A 22035-nucleotide genomic window follows, 5' to 3' on the forward strand; every position below is an offset into this window, starting at 1 on the left:
GTTCTAGTTCAGTTCTAGTTCAGTTCTAGTTCAGTTCTAGTTCAGTTCTAGTTCAGTTCTAGTTCAGTTCTAGTTCAGTTCTAGTTCAGTTCTAGTTCAGTTCTAGTTCAGTCTAGTTCTAGTTCAGTTCTAGTTCAGTTCTAGTTCAGTTCTAGTTCAGTTCTAGTTCAGTTCTAGTTCAGTTCTAGTTCAGTTCTAGTTCAGTTCTAGTTCAGTTCTAGTTCAGTTCTAGTTCAGTTCTAGTTCTAGTTCAGTTCTAGTTCAGTTCTAGTTCAGTTCTAGTTCAGTTCTAGTTCAGTTCTAGTTCAGTTCTAGTTCAGTTCTAGTTCAGTTCTAGTTCAGTTCTAGTTCAGTTCTAGTTCAGTATGTCAGTAGTTCAGTTCTAGTTCAGTTTCTAGTTCAGTTCGTCAGTCTAGTTCAGTTCTAGTTCAGTTCTAGTTCAGTTCTAGTTCAGTTCTAGTTCAGTTCTAGTTCAGTTCTAGTTCAGTTCTAGTTCAGTTCTAGTTCAGTTCTAGTTCAGTTCTAGTCAGTTCTAGTTCAGTTTCTAGTTCAGTTCTAGTTCAGTTCAGTAGTTCAGTTCTAGTTCTAGTTCAGTTACTTCAGTTCTAGATCAGTTCTAAATCAGTTCTAGATCAGTTTCTAGATCAGTTCTAGATCAGTTCTAGTTCTGATCTAGTTTAGTTTTTGGTTAGTAGTTCAGAAATAGTTTTCCTGAATTAACTGCAGCATTTAAAATATATCCAATAAACTCAAATTTCCGTCATTTGTGGACCAGTTCTGATAATTAAAACAATGTTTCAAAAGCATGTCTGACAGAATTACAAGGTTGTCTTCAACATTGACGAACAAACGGGCGTAGCTAAATCGACTTTGTTATCCAAACGGATACATCAAAGTGGGGTTTATAAACATTTTTTATCTTTTCTTCATATTGTGATTATGATATATAAGCTTTTGGGGATCTTATATTTTAATTTTCTAAATATTATTTGAAAAACAACAGTCTTAAAATTGGCAGTGTAGGGTATTTAAATGGTTGGATAGAATATATTATTTTCAATAATGTTGATGAAAAACTCGTTATGCGTTTAAACATTTTCTTAATCTATTTAAGAAAAAAGATTTATTATACAACTTTTTTTAATTTTCATTTAAATTCCACTCTAATGTATTTTAAATCACACATGCATTTTAAATATTGGAATTAGATTTATGCTTAAATCCCAAAACATCTTTCAAAAATTAGTTACAAAGAAAATGTTTTTTTTTGACAAAAAATTATTAATTTCAATTTATTTAACATAAAAAAGTACAAAAATGTAAGGTATAAAAACTTATTTTTAATGATTTAAATAATTACTAAATAGTCCACTTAACACTACCATTATCCCTTGAGACCCGCTGGTGCTGGATTATGGCCCGCCGAACTGCCAGCAAACAAAGAATGAGAAGCATGTGATGCACCTCCCGAAGCTCCCAAAGAAGCATTTAATATTACACTTACTAAACTGCCCACAACATGTGATACAATATGTTTAATAAAGGCCGAAGAATCAGAGCCGCCACCTTTATTATATGTGGGGGTTTTGTCTTTACGTTCTGAGGAGGATTCTTCTTCAGTAAGAGGACGATTTTTAGCTTCCATGAAACTACTTATAAGATTTTGTAAAAATATAAAGGGTTTGGGTGGTTCATCATCTTCTTCGGGATCCTTAAATAAAAAATGGAAAATGTTAATGATTTGATTTTTTAATTAAATAAATTTAAATTAAAAAGAAAGAAAGGTTGGGGGTATATAATAATTTACTGCAATTAAAATATTAGTTTACTGTCACAGGTTAGTAAAGAAAGAAATAAATAGACTAAAAAGAGAAAACTAAAATTAATAAGTACTGCGCTCAAAGAAGCCACCACTGTTCCCAAAAAGTTGCCTATGAATTGGCCATTATTGATCTAGAAAAAGAAAAACAAAAAGAAATGAGTTAAAAATCATGTTAGTCATTTCATAATTTTATATAGAAACTTACTGCACCTCCTCCTCCCGAAAGGCCATCAAAAGCTGTGCCCACATAAATGCCCAAAACAGTGCCAAAGTTTTTGTCGCCCTAAGAGGAGAAATATTTTAGTATTTGTAATTCTATTTCCGAAAGTAAATAAAATCTACCGCTAATAATCCTGATATTAAGGCAGTAGCAGAACTAATTAAAGTTTCTATATCTAAACCACCAGGCTGAAAATAAAAACAATTCAGTTTAAACTATTTATTAATTTTATTTTTATATACTCACCCCAAATATCTGTGATATAACACCTGTTAGAGCACCTATCAAAGCACCAATATCCGAGCCACCTTCCCCCTATTATCAAAGTGAATGCAAAAGTTTACATCTTTAAAATAATTAATTTGTCATCTGCTCCCATCACTCATACTTACTCCACTTAAACTGGTTATAATGCCGACAAGACCACCACCACCACCAGTCGGTGGCGGCTGATCATCGTCTAAAAATTCAGGTGAACCATCTTCCTGTTTGGCAGGCTTCATGTCATTTGTTGTATTCACCATCACCGTGATTGTTGCCTGTTGTTTTGCTGATTTGCTGCTATTTCTTTCAATAACATTCTTTCTTAGACAAAAAATTGCATTTGAAATTTAAGTTTCATTTTAAGACAAGTTATTTAAATTATAAAAATAAAATGCAAATTTTATATAAGAGTTAAGTTAGTATACCCCCGTCCTTTCTATTGCTACAACATAAATCACGTTTAGTTTTGTAATCCTTTTTAACACTCACATTGGCTGCCGCTTCCAGCAATAGATTGTCATCTTCAAGGGAGTCATCTTCGTTGTCTGTTTTGGATTCCTCAACCAAATTGTTGCGAAAATCATCCTAAGGTAAAGTAATACAAAGAAAATAAGTTGGTTACTTAAATGCCAATTTACTAGGAAAAGAAAAGTAAAATTTGTTGCTTAAGTTGTTTTTGTTTAACAATATTTAAAGATTCAGTAGTGATTATTAATATGAGCAAAACTTATCAAGTTTGTTGCTTAAGTCTTTTGTTTTTGAAATGTGTGAATTACATTGAAATAACTAAATTACTTCTTGTTGAGCTCTATGGTTTTGCAAAACAATTTTGTTTTTAACACTTTCGGTTTAACTATTTGTAATTAAAATTATATTTGTAAAAATAAAATACATATTTGAGAGTAAAATTACTATTACCAGATGACATGACACCTTTATTAAGTATAAATTGATCTCTTGTTTAATTGTTTTTGAATTGAATGTAATTCAATTATTAAATTGTTCTAGTTCAGTTCTAATTCACTTATATTTCAGTTCTAGTTCAGTTCTAGTTCAGTTCTAGTTCAGTTCTAGTTCAGTTCTAGTTCAGTTCTAGTTCAGTTCTAGTTCAGTTCTAGTTCAGTTCTAGTTCAGTTCTAGTTCAGTTCTAGTTCAGTTCTAGTTCAGTTCTAGTTCAGTTCTAGTTCAGTTCTAGTTCAGTTCTAGTTCAGTTCTAGTTCAGTTCTAGTTCAGTTCTAGTTCAGTTCTAGTTCAGTTCTAGTTCAGTTCTAGTTCAGTTCTAGTTCAGTTCTAGTTCAGTTCTAGTTCAGTTCTAGTTCAGTTCTAGTTCAGTTCTAGTTCAGTTCTAGTTCAGTTCTAGTTCAGTTCTAGTTCAGTTCTAGTTCAGTTCTAGTTCAGTTCTAGTTCAGTTCTAGTTCAGTTCTAGTTCAGTTCTAGTTCAGTTCTAGTTCAGTTCTAGTTCAGTTTTAGTTCAGTTCTAGTCAGTTCTAGTTCAGTTCTCGTTCAGTTCGAGTTCAGTTCTAGTTTCAGTTAAGTTCGTTTAGTCAGTTCTAGTGCAAGTTTAGTTCAGTTCTAGGTCAGTCTAGTTCAGTTATAGTTAGTTATGTTCAGTTCTAGTCAGTTCTAGTTTCAGTTCTAGTTTCAAGTTCTAGTTAAGTCTAGTTCAGTTCTAGTTTCAGTTCTAGTCAGTTTCTGAGTCAGTTTCTAGTCAGTTCTAGGGTTCAGTTCAGTTAAGTCTGTTCAGTTATAGTTTCAGTTTGATTCAGTTTGTTCATTTCAGTTCGATTCTTTAGTAAGATTGAAAGAAGGCAGAAACATTGAAGAGAATTTATTCAAACTATGTAAAAAAAGTATTGTAAAATAGAATTGATTGAAAAGATTAATTTTTCATATTCATCGCTAAAAGGATAATGTTTTGTTTTGTTTGTGTTTTGTCCAATGAAATACTATATAAGTATCCATTTTTGTCTCAGCTTATTAATTTGGATCTGTTGGAATTAATGTTGGATACCAGAACTTTCTAAATGATTGTAACAAAAACTCATAATTATACTAATTATAAATTTTAACTAATTTTATCATAATCACCTCTGTCAGCAAAGACTTAATCTGTCTAATACGTGCCGGTTCCTCTTTTTCAGTTTGTCTCTTTTTCAACACTTTATTACTGGCCTTAGCCAAGGGGCCATCGTCCTCAGCATGCTCTATCAGGTATTCCAAAGTATAGTCGATTTTATCATCCACAACGTGTTTCATTAAATTAACTTGTTTAAGAATTTGTTTCCTCAACTGAGCCACTCTTTTGCCCACATCACTTTCACTATTTCTAAACACACCATCTGCTAGTGTGGGATCTTTTAGAGTTTTTAAAATATCTAACATTTCTTGTTTAAAAGTTTTCGCATCCTTAGATTTGGTGGCCATATCTAAGGATTTTGTTAAAATATCCAAAGCTTTTTGATCTCTATCCAATTGATCTTCGATTTTTTCAATTTTAGGTAAAACTAAATTTTTATCACTCATATTAGTATTGAGCAAGAGATCTTTAACCACATCTATGAGATTTTTTTCCATTAGTTGTTCGGCCTGTTTGGCACCATTTAAAATACCAATAGTGGTTATGGCTCTTAATTCTTCGCGTGGTAATTTCGGTTCCAATTTCTTATAGGCCGCCATAGCTTTAAGATAATAAGGATTTATTTGAGCCCTTAGATTAGAGGTTTTTTGCACTGGCACTGAACGACATAAATGAGCACTTAGTAATAAGGATATCCATATTGAGGATATACAGGGTTTACGCATTTTTATTATTTTTATATTTTAAAATTTATTGCACTTTAATAACTTTTGTTAACCCGTCCGCTAGAGTTTTTCGTTTATTACTATTTCCATTTTGGGATTTTCCTTTACATTTATATATGGGAAATTGTTTGTTTTCCATCAATAGATTATGGGCGTAGTAGGCGTGTCTCTTAGACTTTATGGGTTTTGATTTCGTATGTTTAATTTAGCGTTCAATTACCTCATTTATGACATATTAAGTGATATACATTTTATTGATTGCAATTCGTTATTGTGTTTTTTTTCGATTACATTGTTTTTTAAAACAATGGTTTTACTTTTGATATTATGTCTTTTTTAAGGGTGATTGATTTTCTTGGTAAAAGATGTTATTTGTATGTTAGATATAGTCTGGTCTTTTAGAGTTGTTTATTTGTAATTTGATTTAGTGCGGAAATATACAATAAATATTTATCTAAATGTTTGTTTCCGTTATTTAATATAGTAATTTAATGTCTTGTTAAAATTGCATTTAATAAACATATAAATTAAAAATTTCTGAAAATTTGTTTAATAGAATTATTTTTCATATAAAACTTTTGATTTCTAATGAGTTAATATACGAATTTCTAAAGAAATTTTGAAGTTTTGATTTCATTGTTGAATTTGAAATTGTATAATTTATATTTTTATCGCATTTTTAAAGAAATTTTAAAAATTCGATTTCATTGTCGAATTTTAAATTTTCTTACGAAATTTTGATTTTTTTTAGTTGAAATTTTCCAATTTTCTAGTGTATTTTTGAATTTTAAATTTGATTGATGTTTTTTGTAATACATCCATTTTCTAGTTTAAATTCGGACTTATAATAAAAATTAAAAATTTTTATGAATTTGCAAAAAAACTTTATAATCTATGCACGTTTCTCCAATAAACATTTTGTCAATTTATGGTCCAAATCTTTCAATAAACCAACTGTTTAAAAAAGAAGTAATTTCTCACGCTTGTACTATTAAATAAAAAATAAACAAATGGTTAATTACTAAATTAAAACCAACAGACTAATTTCCTAAAACTACAATGCTAATGTCATTTATATTTAATACGGCCTTAAAATCAAAACAGTTTTGTAAGTTTCAAGAGTAATTACAAAAAAATAGATTTTAGATTGGATTAAACGGAAATATTTTTTTAAGAATTCTTTGTTTTTTTTTAACACATCCAGTGAGGCAGTAAAAAGCCCACATTAACCATGGTAATGGCAACAAAATAAAATTACTCTTTATTACGCGTGTTAATTAAAATTTTTAAAAGCCCTTTTAAATCTTGATGACAAAAGTTTTTATGGTAAAACAATTAATTTTGTTGCTACTTATTTTTACTCTTTCAAGTTTAAATGAATTGTTTTTTGTTTTTAATTAGAGTTGTAAAAAAAAACACAAACATAAACTATTTTAAATACCGTCTCATAATACAGGTGAGTAAGTAAATTATTACTACGTAATTCATATTTGAGACAAAGATACCACTACCTACACTATCATATATGAAGTTATGTCATCAATATTATGATCATCTTCACCGCGATCGTGTAATGTAATGAAAATGTAACCATTTATAAGTAATGTAAATTACTAAAACAGCAACAAATTGGTTGACTATTTCCCTTAGAAATATCTAAGAAAAATGCCTTTTCCAAAAGCAATACGATTGAAGACGCGGGAGCCTTTGAATCGCTAGCGATCAGCCGGGTTTGGGGTGGTTCTTGTCCCCTTTCGTTTTGCTTCAATAGAATTACAAAGTCTTTTATATAGACTCCCTGTTTAAAATATAACTAAAAAAAAAACTACGTTAGCGGGACCAGAGAAACCATAGCTACAAACAAAGAAAGCCCCAAACTATGGTTTTATGAGAATGACTCTAAAACAAATTATCAAACATATTTTCCTTTTATTGATCTCTCAGATGTTCAGAGATCAGTGCATCGTTACCCACGCCTACCTTATTCCTAAATAGCACAAAATTTACTTTAGGAACCCACAATTGACTACCCTAACGTCCTATCAAGCCATACAGGAATGAAAAGTCTTTAATTTAACAATTCATATTTCAGAATTCAATTCAAAATAAAAATTTATTATAAAACATTTTCTTTAACTATAGAGAAGAATTACATTTCTACTAGCAAATAAATCTCATAACCAAGATATGGGATAAAGTTTCTTAGTATTTAGTTAAAATTATAACAATCAAAAAATTATTAGTATTAACTTTAAACTTATCGAATCTTAAACATTAAAACAAAAAAAAAATGTATGTGCCAGTCTAACAGATGAAATAATTTTAATTTAAAATGTTAACAAATATAAACTAACAAGAACCGAAAATAACAAAACCGATAGGTAAACGTTTTCCGATACGTTTTTGGATCAAATATCAAAACAATTATTACGAATATAGCTAACAAGGAATAAAGGAATAAAAATTACAACATAGCAAATATTAACAAATTTTGATAAATTAAATTGAATAATTAAAACAAATAAGAAGAAAAAGCAGCAGATGTATGCTTGTTCTTATTATTGTACAAATGATGACGTCATATTTGCATGTACTTGTTATTCCTTAATTCTTATTTTTTTAACACATAATATGCAAAAATCAAATCAAATTTTAAATAATAAGTTGTTTTTGTAACTCACCAACCATTTGAAGAAGAACGATGAGGCCTCAGCGAACTGCATTGGTTGAACTTAATGATGATGTTTTTGCTAAAATTTATGTTAATGATGATGATGTTCTTGCATATTTGTTATTGATAATATTCGCATGAATTTTTGTTTTTCTTTTTGTTGTAATTTGTGATACTTATTTTGGTAATTCGTTTTAGGTGTTATTCTTTTTACTTATTGTTTTGTAATTTATAGATTTTAATTATATTTTATATATTTAAGAAATTTTATGAGATAACGCGATAATAAGAATTGGCACTTTTGGTTAAACAAAATTAACTTAACAATAATCTTACATTATGAGCAATATTTAATTCGTTACACTCTTTTCTTCATTTGTGCGCTAATTTTAAATTTAATCTGTAAAACTTTTCAAAACTTACTTAAATTTTATATTAATCTTTATAATTATATATTCCGTTTGAAATTTTCAAATTGGACAATTAATTTACTTAATTTTTTTTCCTTTTTTTTTTTTTTTTTTAATTTTACTAATTATATCTCTACTTTTCACTGATCAAATTTAACTACTTATTTTCTTGTTTAGTTCACTTATCACTTGTTTCATCTCGACTGTTTGACATTTTATCCACTTTCTTTTATATCCATTTACTTTTATCGATTTATGATTAGGCTTTATTTATGTTGTGTTCCATGCGATAAGGATGACACTAGACGAGGATCAGGATGACGTTCGATGAAAAGTAGGATGACATTACTTGACGAGTGTTGGGCAAAGATTAGTCGGAGATGGTATGAAGACCATATAAATGGTCTTCATACTAGATTGAAAATTTACGATTTTGAAAATCTAGCATGGAATTAAATATTAAAATATATACTTTACGTTTTGAATTGGATGATCTTACCAAAGAAGTAGATTTTGTTGGTTTAAAAGTGTTCCCAATCGTTCCTTCTTGAATTGGATTTATAAGGTTATGGGCAAATGAAGATTTGGAATCTCTCATCCAAAGGCAATTGTGTTCTTGGAAGCGTTTCGGTTAAAATTCATTTATTGACTTGAAGACTGGCTATAAAATTATGAAATGTTTGGTCTTTTCCCGAATACACATGGGCAACGTGCCATGGATCTATAGAGCTTCGTCGGGATAAAACTAAATTCACATGGAATTTTAACAAAATTTAAATCATTTTAAAAAAATATAATAATATTACCTTGTAATTTGGTTTAATATGTTAAAATTTTCCAGATTTAAGTTTTACGCAAAATGATGTTAAAATAAATTTCAGAATTTTATACCAATATTTCAGAACACGTTTGTTCAATTCGAAAGATTCCAGAAAAAGGAAGTTAAATATAGATTTGCCGACGACGAAATGTTCGTCACTATGCTTCGTATATGTGAGTAGAATACTCAAAATAACCATACTCGAGTAACGATTTCAACCAGGTACTAATCTACTACTTTCATATATTTTTCCCTCTTAGCCCAACATTGGGGATAATGCGATGAATCGTTAAGAAAGTATGACACAAGCAAATGTCATACGAAATGAAATATCGATATATATCATATAATCAACAATAATCTTTACAACAATGTCTTTGATATTATTTGTTGTAAATATTAAATAAATAAATTACGTACCAAATATATCAGCAATGTTGTTGATGTTTATAAAAAAAAAGGTTCAAATCCTTGCTAAGTTGACAAACTTCTACTTATATGAATCCCGGATTCATTAGAGAATCTTTGGCAACATGTTCCTAAACTTAATAAAACAATCTCGTTAGCCAGTTGATACAAGTTTTATGATTACAAGATTAATAATGCATGCGTAATAATACAAAATATAATAATTTGAAAATTCTAACAACAATGAGAAATATTTAACAATAATATAGATTTTGTTTCAAATCCAAATGTTTAACAATTTATAAGTAAGAAATTTAGTTTGAGATGACAATCGTTTACTACAAAACTGGATAATATTGTCTTTTTAAGTAAAAATATTAGCCAGAGAAAAAACGATTTTATATAAAATATTGGGAGTTGTAATCTTAGAATCACTATAAACATTTGTTTAGATAAGAAGAATAGAAAGTTGTAATTTGTAGTCTTTTATTATGAATCTATTATAAATGGTTTGTGCACAAATTTTGTATCAAACGAAAATATTTAAAAACCAACATAAATCTTTTAAAACATTGAAAATAACACTGTAAATGTTTACTCCCAAAAACCTTTTTATATTCTGCAGTACGCATACCAAACTAATCAAATAATCAGTTTTAAATTTTAAGAGATGTTTCTGTTTATTCACGTATATCTTTTGCATGAAAAGTTCCTACTAATTTTCCTTCCAAATCTTCCAGAACATAATAATGTTTTCCTAATTTCTCTCGGATTTTCGCTTTTACAAAGAGTGGTGCTAATTTAGCATTAATTTTTTTTTCTAAACTACTTTGTACAAAATTCCTTCGAAGAACCTCCTGTCCTACTTGGAACGATTTTGGTCTAGCTCTTAAGTTGTATTGATGACAATTTTGTTCATACGCATCTTTTATATGTTTCTGTATATCTTTTCTCATAAGTTGTAGATTATCATCTCGAGTTAGTTTATAGCAAGGTTCCTCTAAAAGTTTCAAATTTCTCAAAAGAGCGTAAGATGTACCATGGGTTACCATATCAAACCCGAACAAAGCATGGTATGGGGACATTTTTATTGACTGGTGACAAGAATTGCGTAATGAACAACTGATGGCACTCAGATTTTCATCCCATCTAGTGTGATCACCCTTTAGATAAGCCCTAATACCCGCAATTAATGAACGGTTTACACGCTCAGAGGCATTTGCCTGTGGAGAGTAAAAGGCTGTATATATATGATCAATGCCTAATTTAGTAAAGAATGCATTAAGATCATTTGCTTTAAATTGTGATCCATTATCACTAATTATTTTCTCAGGCACACCATAAACATGAAAAATTTGCTTTTCTAAAAATTCTTTTATCGCTACTGATGTAAACTTTTTTAGAGGTTGAAGCCAATGGAATTTACTAAAATGGTCGAGCACAATCAGTAAACCTATATGTCCTGCTTTGCTTCTAGGATAAGGACCGAGTAAATCAATATATAGCCTTTGAAAAGGTCTAATAGAAATAGCTTGGGATCCCATTTCGGGTCTCATGATAAAATTTGGTGATTTTGTTGATTTGCATGTGCTACAATTTCGAACAAATTCACGAACTTCGTGGGCCATTCCGGGCCAGAAAAACGTTCGTTTTAAAAGGTCAAGGGTTTTTGACATTCCTCCATGGGAAGCCGTAGGTAAATCATGAAATCTAACAATTAGGTCCCTTCGTAATTCCTTTGGAATCCAAAGTTTCCAGCTGTTGATTTCGTTTTCTTCAATGCCATCGTAGTGGTTAGTTCGTATGTATACATACCGATCCACTATTTTAATGTCAGGATATTTCTCCTGATTATCCCTAATTTTCGTTTTTAAAGCTTCATAATCCTTACTATCGAAAAATGGAGAGTTTAAATCTATGTCTGGTAAAGAAGAATCAATTGCCGAAATTTCACTTCCATGCATCCTTGAAAGGGCATCGGGTACAACGTTCTCTTTTCCCTTCCGATGACTCACTGTAAACTTAAAGGCTTGGAGCTTAAGTACCCAACGAGCCAATCTACCATTAAGATTTGTTTGCCGCATTAGCCACACAAGACTCGAGTGATCTGTGATCACTTCGAATTCTTGCAGCTCTAAATAACATCGGAACCTATAAATCGCTTCTACAGCCGCAAGGCATTCACGTTCAGTAACGCTGTAGTTTCTTTGAGCAGAGTTGAGTTTCTTACTCATATACGCTACTGGTTTTTCGTTTCCTTCCGCATCTAACTGAATTAGAACAGCACCTATTCCGTGATCGCTTGCGTCGCAATGCAAATAAAATTTTTTGGAGAAATCTGGGTTTACAAGAACTGGTAGGGAGCTTAAAAGGTTCTTAATTTTATCAAATGCAATCTGAGCCTCCGGTGTCCATGAAAATTTTCTTTTTGTGGACAATGTTTCGGTTATAGGAAAAACTAGTGTCGAAAAATTCTCTATGAATCTCCTATACCATCCGGCTAAACCTAAAAATCCTCGAACCTGTCTTATGCTTTTCGGTACAGGCCAATTGCGTATCGCACTTACTTTGTCCGGATCCGTTGTAATACCACCGTCGCCAATCACATAACCGAGGTACTTTACCCTGGTTACGCAAAAGTGACTTTTTGAAATGTTAAGCGTTAAATTTGCTTTTCGAAACTGTTCAGCAATTCGAACTAGAACGGATAAATGTTGTTGAAAATCTTCCGAAACTATGATTAAATCATCTAAATATCCGAATACACAATTCTTCAGGTCTGAGGGAATAATCTCGTCCATCAGACGGCACATCGTTTGTGGTGCATTGCACAGTCCAAATGGCATAACCACAAACTGGTAAAGAGGTCTACCAGGGACTGTGAATGCTGTTAACGATTTAGAGTCATCAGTTAGACCTATTTGCCAATAGGCGTCCTTGAGATCTAATTTAGATATCAAATTTGCTTTTGGAAGGCGAGAAAATATTCCTTCAATCGAAGGCAAAGGATAAGCATCCTTTTTAGTCAAAGCATTTACCTTTCGGGCATCGAGACACAATCTAACCTTGTGAGGTTTAATCACAAGCCTCATTGGAGAGCTCCAAGGAGAACTTGAAGGCTCGATTACACCAAGATCCAACATGCGATCTATTTCCTTGAACATGAGCTTCTCAACAGCCGGGGATACTGGGTAAAAACGCTGTTTTATAGCTTTGCTGTCGCCTACGTCTATCTCATGTTTTATCAGGCTAGTTCTACCGAGTCCTTGCTTTTCGAAGTTAGGAAATAAGGAGATCACAGTGTTAAGTTGTTGTCGCTGTTCTACTGTGAGTGGATAATAGTGTTCATCTTCATTATCAGAAAAATTTTTTTCAAAGTTTTCAGACAAAATGTTGGGATTTCTATCAGAGGTAAGTATTTCAGACGAACTAATATTCATAATAGACTTATCGATTAAATCTGCAGATTCTATGATGTTTGGTATTAGGTCAAAAGTTTTCCAAAAATCAATTCCTAATATCAGCCTTTGTGATATTGATGGAATAATAAATAAATTCAATAACCGAGTTTTCCCTTTAAAACAAACATCTACACAAAGCCAACCGATTACCTTTTGCTGTTTTCCATCAGCGGTTTTTACGAACGAAGTGCATTTACAAAAATTTTTAAATTTGGAGAAATCTTCCTGAGCCAAATCGGAACCGATACAACTGATACTCGCACCAGTATCAAGCAAACCATATTCATTAAAATTTAAAAAAGAAATCTTCGCATAGTAACGTTGGTCATTTGGGTTATTTATAATTGCAGCAACAAGTAGTTTTGAACAGAGCTTTCGAGCTTTATAAAATTTTCTTAATCTCAAAGTAGAGCGTTTTGGAGGTTTAATGTTCATTTGATCAATGGAAAAATCTTTAAATATTTGATTTCGTTTGGAAATATACATCTCATAACGTTCATGATACGGAAATTTTGGGTATATAATTTTGGAACAATCAAACTCTGAACCATTTCGAGATTTAAGTATATCTCGTTTCATAATTTCATAATGAGAGAAATCTTGATCAGTGTTTTCAGGATGGGACAAATTAAAATTTAAGTTTCCTTCAGAAAGAAAATCGGGAAACGAATCAGGTTTAGAATTATGTGGTAAGTCCGTTAGGTTGTGGTCAAAATCAGGGGTATTAGTTGAAAAACTATTGTTTGCAAAATTCACTGTTGTTCCCTTGGAGGAACTGGAGGTTTGAAGTTTTTTGATTTACGAGACTGACATTTTAGGCATTGAGGTTTGTATGTGCCTTTTTGTCCACATCCATAGCAAAATATAGATCGTTCATGGAGGCAGTCTTCCCAATGGTGGCCAGGTTGATCACAATTCCAACACCTAGGAATTGAATCAGACTGTTGTACAGCGTCAATAGAATTTTCCGGATTTTCAACAAAATTGTTATTTGAAAGTTCAAAACTTGTTTCAATTTCAGAGATTTGTCTACGGGGCACAAAAGAATTATTTGGGTTACGACTTGTAAAGTTTCTTCGAATGTATTCGTCATTGAGGAAACTTTCTCTTTTCTTTACTAATTTTCGCAAATGAGGGATAGACATAACATCTACATATAACAATTCGTGACGAATCTCCGGTCTCAAATTTCGTGTAAGAATTTCAATGAATTCAGACTCAGATAATGGTGTTGGCAAACGATCAGCAATGCTAGAAACCGATTCAAAGAAAATATCAAATGATTCTCCCGGTTTTTGCTTACGATTGCGAATTTCTTCACGAATATCGTATGGGGATTTTGAATCTTTATACTGTGATTTGATAGCTTCACAAAAATTATACCAATCAATGTTTTCGACTAGTTTATGGTATTTCCAAAACCAGTCTCTTGCTTTTCCAGAAAGTAAAATGTGTAAGTTCTTCGTAATAATATTAAAATCTCCGTTGAAATTTTCATTCGTTAAAACTCGTACTCTATAAAGAAATTCTTCAACAGGAATGGTAGACGATCCATCAAACTTAAGTCCCCAATTCTGAATAATCGATGTTATTTTATCAGTTGGTAAACTTGAAGAAATGGACAAAAACGAATTTCTATTCAACCCAGATGGTGATAGATTATTGTAATTTGCTGAGGGATTACGAGCATAAGGTTGAGAATTTATCTCAGGATGTTGAGTTGGTACATTGGGTTGTGATTGAGATTCTGTATTTGGTCTGAGATTGAGGTTTTGCAAAATTCTTGTAATATTGGTTTCAATCAACCTGTTAATTTCATTGTAATCAATGACAGATTGAACCACATTAGTTGTCATAGGCCGATCAATGTTCAAGTTTGAATCAATATGATTCTGAGGAAAATTATACGCATTTGAAGGGCTTCCTAATCCTGAAGGATTACCTGAATCTACGAATGAAGATTGTGGTTCTTGAAACAAATTTCTACTACTTCGGGTGTTATACTGTTTCGCCATTGCACCGCGAGGCTTTCCTTTTTGCTTTACCGGTTGTTTAATTGGAAAAGTTATTCGCTTTAAATCAGCTAGTTCACACGGTAACTGACAAACTGGACATTTTAAATCTTTTGCCAAGTGATTTTCAATACATGCCCTGTGGAAAAGGTGGTTACACCGCACAATTAAAAGACATGAAATCTTTTCGTTCATTATTTCAGAACAGATTTGACAAATAGGATCAGAACCATTTTGAAATGTTGCCTGAGCAGTAGAAGGAGAAGGAGGGGGATTATTTTGCGCCTGATCTTGAGGCTGCTCCTCACTACGATTGGGTGAATGTTCCAGAGGCATGTTAACTCATAAATAATCAAAATAAAATAACTAAAAGTATATTTTCTAAATTCCGTTTTCACTGAATTAACTATAAAACAATATAATAGGCTTTACAAAACTTTCGGTAATATAAAATTTTAAACAAGTTTCTACACAAAGTTTTTCTTCCTGTATGGTGATAGTTGTTAGGTTAATAAATATGAAAATATGTTCAATAGGCGATTATACAAAATGGACTATGGAAAATTAGTACAAATTGAAATTCAAATAGAGTTGTAACAAACCAGCATAGTTTAAGATTTTGACTAATAAAACTAACTAAAAACTACTGGATGTTGATTAGCACTTTGCCAAATTAACATGTTCCTAAATAATTCTAGTAGCTGATAGCTCAGTTACAAAAATATTTGAATTAAAAATTCTACACAATCATGCATACGTGGTCAATAAGTTTTGAAATTCGATAAAGATCATAAGAAAAAAAAATGTGCAGAGACTAATCGGTTAGAATATTCGATCTTCGGTCACTCAAATATCTAAAAATCCATAAAAGTGTACACATTTATTTTTATGAACAAAATCTCAAAACAAAACTATTAAACACAAAGCTAATATTGAAATCTAAAAATCTAATAACACAAGATTCAGAACCAAAAATGAACCATATTGTAGGAACATTTTTGGCCCCACGTTGGGCGCCATTTTATTTATGTAATGTAATGAAAATGTAACCATTTATAAGTAATGTAAATTACTAAAACAGCAACAAATTGGTTGACTATTTCCCTTAGAAATATCTAAGAAAAATGCCTTTTCCAAAAGCAATACGATTGAAGACGCGGGAGCCTTTGAATCGCTAGCGATCAGCCGGGTTTGGGGTGGTTCTTGTCCCCTTTCGTTTTGCTTCAATAGAATTACAAAGTCTTTTATATAGACTCCCTGTTTAAAATATAACTAAAAAAAAAACTACGTTAGCGGGACCAGAGAAACCATAGCTACAAACAAAGAAAGCCCCAAACTATGGTTTTATGAGAATGACTCTAAAACAAATTATCAAACATATTTTCCTTTTATTGATCTCTCAGATGTTCAGAGATCAGTGCATCGTTACCCACGCCTACCTTATTCCTAAATAGCACAAAATTTACTTTAGGAACCCACAATTGACTACCCTAACGTCCTATCAAGCCATACAGGAATGAAAAGTCTTTAATTTAACAATTCATATTTCAGAATTCAATTCAAAATAAAAATTTATTATAAAACATTTTCTTTAACTATAGAGAAGAATTACATTTCTACTAGCAAATAAATCTCATAACCAAGATATGGGATAAAGTTTCTTAGTATTTAGTTAAAATTATAACAATCAAAAAATTATTAGTATTAACTTTAAACTTATCGAATCTTAAACATTAAAACAAAAAAAAAATGTATGTGCCAGTCTAACAGATGAAATAATTTTAATTTAAAATGTTAACAAATATAAACTAACAAGAACCGAAAATAACAAAACCGATAGGTAAACGTTTTCCGATACGTTTTTGGATCAAATATCAAAACAATTATTACGAATATAGCTAACAAGGAATAAAGGAATAAAAATTACAACATAGCAAATATTAACAAATTTTGATAAATTAAATTGAATAATTAAAACAAATAAGAAGAAAAAGCAGCAGATGTATGCTTGTTCTTATTATTGTACAAATGATGACGTCATATTTGCATGTACTTGTTATTCCTTAATTCTTATTTTTTTAACACATAATATGCAAAAATCAAATCAAATTTTAAATAATAAGTTGTTTTTGTAACTCACCAACCATTTGAAGAAGAACGATGAGGCCTCAGCGAACTGCATTGGTTGAACTTAATGATGATGTTTTTGCTAAAATTTATGTTAATGATGATGATGTTCTTGCATATTTGTTATTGATAATATTCGCATGAATTTTTGTTTTTCTTTTTGTTGTAATTTGTGATACTTATTTTGGTAATTCGTTTTAGGTGTTATTCTTTTTACTTATTGTTTTGTAATTTATAGATTTTAATTATATTTTATATATTTAAGAAATTTTATGAGATAACGCGATAATAAGAATTGGCACTTTTGGTTAAACAAAATTAACTTAACAATAATCTTACATTATGAGCAATATTTAATTCGTTACACTCTTTTCTTCATTTGTGCGCTAATTTTAAATTTAATCTGTAAAACTTTTCAAAACTTACTTAAATTTTATATTAATCTTTATAATTATATATTCCGTTTGAAATTTTCAAATTGGACAATTAATTTACTTAATTTTTTTTCCTTTTTTTTTTTTTTTTTAATTTTACTAATTATATCTCTACTTTTCACTGATCAAATTTAACTACTTATTTTCTTGTTTAGTTCACTTATCACTTGTTTCATCTCGACTGTTTGACATTTTATCCACTTTCTTTTATATCCATTTACTTTTATCGATTTATGATTAGGCTTTATTTATGTTGTGTTCCATGCGATAAGGATGACACTAGACGAGGATCAGGATGACGTTCGATGAAAAGTAGGATGACATTACTTGACGAGTGTTGGGCAAAGATTAGTCGGAGATGGTATGAAGACCATATAAATGGTCTTCATACTAGATTGAAAATTTACGATTTTGAAAATCTAGCATGGAATTAAATATTAAAATATATACTTTACGTTTTGAATTGGATGATCTTACCAAAGAAGTAGATTTTGTTGGTTTAAAAGTGTTCCCAATCGTTCCTTCTTGAATTGGATTTATAAGGTTATGGGCAAATGAAGATTTGGAATCTCTCATCCAAAGGCAATTGTGTTCTTGGAAGCGTTTCGGTTAAAATTCATTTATTGACTTGAAGACTGGCTATAAAATTATGAAATGTTTGGTCTTTTCCCGAATACACATGGGCAACGTGCCATGGATCTATAGAGCTTCGTCGGGATAAAACTAAATTCACATGGAATTTTAACAAAATTTAAATCATTTTAAAAAAATATAATAATATTACCTTGTAATTTGGTTTAATATGTTAAAATTTTCCAGATTTAAGTTTTACGCAAAATGATGTTAAAATAAATTTCAGAATTTTATACCAATATTTCAGAACACGTTTGTTCAATTCGAAAGATTCCAGAAAAAGGAAGTTAAATATAGATTTGCCGACGACGAAATGTTCGTCACTATGCTTCGTATATGTGAGTAGAATACTCAAAATAACCATACTCGAGTAACGATTTCAACCAGGTACTAATCTACTACTTTCATATATTTTTCCCTCTTAGCCCAACATTGGGGATAATGCGATGAATCGTTAAGAAAGTATGACACAAGCAAATGTCATACGAAATGAAATATCGATATATATCATATAATCAACAATAATCTTTACAACAATGTCTTTGATATTATTTGTTGTAAATATTAAATAAATAAATTACGTACCAAATATATCAGCAATGTTGTTGATGTTTATAAAAAAAAAAGGTTCAAATCCTTGCTAAGTTGACAAACTTCTACTTATATGAATCCCGGATTCATTAGAGAATCTTTGGCAACATGTTCCTAAACTTAATAAAACAATCTCGTTAGCCAGTTGATACAAGTTTTATGATTACAAGATTAATAATGCATGCATAATAATACAAAATATAATAATTTGAAAATTCTAACAACAATGAGAAATATTTAACAATAATATAGATTTTGTTTCAAATCCAAATGTTTAACAATTTATAAGTAAGAAATTTAGTTTGAGATGACAATCGTTTACTACAATCGTCATCAACATGATGGGTCGTATGTTATGGGAGTTTTAACCATTACAAATGCACTTGAAAAGTTACATAAGCGTAACGAGCCGAAATTAAAATTTTTTACTATTTAAACTTAAGAAACCATTTTTATTAAACATCATAATGTGAAAACAATGTAATTATACCCTACACCACTATAGTGGGGAGGGTATTATGCGTTTGTGCTGATGTTTGTAACACCCAAAAATATTGGGCCTACACCCACCTTAAAGTATACCAATCGGCTCAGAATCGCTTCCTGAGTCGATTGAGCTATGTCCGTCTGTCCGTCCGTCCGTCCGTCCGTCTGTCTGTCTGTGTGTCCATGTAAACCTTGTGCGCACTCTACAGGTCGCAAATTTTGAGATAATTTGATGAAATTTGGAACATACACTTCTATTGGTCCAAGGACGAACGCTATTGAAAATGGTTGAAATCGGTCCATTATTTCAACTAGCCCCCATACAACCGGACCCCCCGAATAGGGCTTTTGACCTCATAATTATGTTAAATGATCTACTATCTCTACAAAAATTGGAAAAATTTAGTTTTATATATATCTTAATAATGCTAGTGATTTTCGTAAAGATCGGGCATTATTTGACCCTAGCCCCCATACAAAGTCCCCCTCAGAAAATTACTTGAATGTCCCCAATTCACTTATAAACACTAGTATCACGATGAAATTTGGCACAAATGAGTTTTATATAAATATAATTCCCAACAATAAATTTTATAATGATCGGACCAAGTTTTACCCTAGCCCCCATATAAGCGGACCTTCCGATTTGGGCCTTTTAGCTCATAACTTTGTCAAATATACTACTATCTCTCCAAAAATCGGCACAACTAAGTTTGATATAATTATAAATAACACTGTCGATTTTTATAATGATCGGGCATTATTTGACCCTATCCCCCATACAAAATCCCCTTCAGAAAATGACTTGAATGTCCACAATTCACTTAAACACTAATATCACGATGAAATTTGCCACAAATAGATTTTATATAAACATAAATGTCGACATTAAATTTTATAAGGATCGGACCAATTTTTACCCTAGCCCCCATATAACCGGACCTACCGATTTGGGCCTTTTAGCTCATAACGACGATATATATGCTATCTTCCTAAAATTTGGCACAACTAAGTTTGATATAATTATAAATAACACTGTCATTTTTCGCCATGATCGGAAATAAAAAGTAGCCTATTGCCAGACATACAGGAATGTGCTGTGAAAATTTAAAGAAAATTGGTTTAGCCGTTTAGTAGTCTATAACGTTCAAACATACAAACATGTAAACACACAAACATACAAACATATAAACATACAAACAAACACACATTCATTTTTATATATGTATATAGATAATTCCCAATAATACATTTTATAAGGATCGGCTTAATTTCTGCCTTAGCCTCCATATATCCGGACCTTCCGATTTCGGCCGTTTATCTTTTAACTACGTCTAATATACTACTATCTATCCAAAAGTCGGCACAATGTGATGATGTTTGTAACACTCAAAAATATTTGTTCTTATTAAGCTATGTCCGTCTTTGTGACCGAGTAAACCTTGTGTGCACGCAACAGATCGCAATTTTGATTATGATTTGTTAAAATGGTTCACATACTATTCTCTGGATCCACTGACGATGGCTGTTGAAAATGATTGAAATCGGTCTTTTAGTTCTCCTAGTCAGCATACAACCGAACATGAACAGGCATTATTTGGAACCTATATAAGATTAACAGAAATGCTTCATTATTGAAATTAATCACATTTAATATTCGCAATTGGTGTAGGGTATCATATGGTCGGCCTCGCCCGACTATAATTTCTTACTTGTTTTAGTATGAAATGAATGTTAGGTGATAGCTAGGTGAATTTCAAGCTTAAAGTAACATAGTGGTAATCCTTCACAGTTCCAAATATTTTATATATCCTAAACTCTGTATATTAAAATATTGAGAAAACTTCGTTTAATACAATTTTATATTGTGGAACTGAACTAGAATTGAACTAGAACTGAACTAGAACTAAACTAGAACTAAACTAGAACCAAACTAGAACTAAACTAGAACTGAACTAGAACTAAACTAGAACTAAACAAAAACTAAACTAGAACTAAACTAGAACTAAACTAGAACTAAACTAGAACTAAACTAGAACTGAACAAGAACTGAACTAGAACTGAACTAGAACTGAACTAGAACTGAACTAGAACTGAACTAGAACTGAACTAGAACTGAACTAGAACTGAACTAGAACTGAACTAGAACTGAACTAGTACTGAACTAGAACTAAACTAGAACTAAACTAGAACTAAACTAGAACTAAACTAGAACTAAACTAGAACTAAACTAGAACTGAACTAGAACTGAACTAGAACTGAACTAGAACTGAACTAGAACTGAACTAGAACTGAACTAGAACTGAACTAGAACTGAACTAGAACTGAACTAGAACTGAACTAGAACTGAACTAGAACTGAACTAGAACTGAACTAGAACTGAACTAGAACTGAACTAGAACTGAACTAGAACTGAACTAGAACTGAACTAGAACTGAACTAGAACTGAACTAGAACTGAACTAGAACTGAACTAGAACTGAACTAGAACTGAACTAGAACTGAACTAGAACTGAACTAGAACTGAACTAGAACTGAACTAGAACTGAACTAGAACTGAACTAGAACTGAACTAGAACTGAACTAGAACTGAACTAGAACTGAACTAGAACTGAACTAGAACTGAACTAGAACTGAACTAGAACTGAACTAGAACTGAACTAGAACTGAACTAGAACTGAACTAGAACTGAACTAGAACTAAACTAGAACTGAACTAGAACTGAACTAGAACTGAACTAGAACTGAACTAGAACTGAACTAGAAATGAACTGGAACTGAATTGTAATTTGAAATTATACTAGATATTTTCAATTTAATGTAAAATTTTATTATAAATTCCAAATTTCATTAGAAATTCAAATTTTACTGAAAAC

General features: G+C 31.0%; 1 protein-coding gene across 1 annotated transcript; it reads right to left on the bottom strand.

Moving 5' to 3' along the window:
• Nucleotides 1-1384: 1384 nt before the first annotated feature.
• LOC119603169 lies at nucleotides 1385-5108 on the bottom strand. Its single transcript, XM_037955121.1, has 8 exons — nucleotides 4395-5108; nucleotides 2796-2891; nucleotides 2435-2623; nucleotides 2289-2357; nucleotides 2165-2230; nucleotides 2028-2105; nucleotides 1894-1953; nucleotides 1385-1711 (listed from the first exon to the last, which is right to left on the bottom strand). Exons 1-8 carry the CDS (start codon nucleotides 5106-5108, stop codon nucleotides 1385-1387), a joined length of 1599 nt encoding a protein of 532 aa, XP_037811049.1.
• Between the last annotated feature and the right edge of the window lie 16927 nt (nucleotides 5109-22035).

Source organism: Lucilia sericata, unplaced genomic scaffold (genome assembly GCF_015586225.1).
Source record: "Lucilia sericata isolate MDLA Ls3-8-SP2 unplaced genomic scaffold, ASM1558622v1 Contig000278F_arrow, whole genome shotgun sequence".
Classification (NCBI taxonomy): Eukaryota; Metazoa; Arthropoda; class Insecta; order Diptera; family Calliphoridae; genus Lucilia; species Lucilia sericata.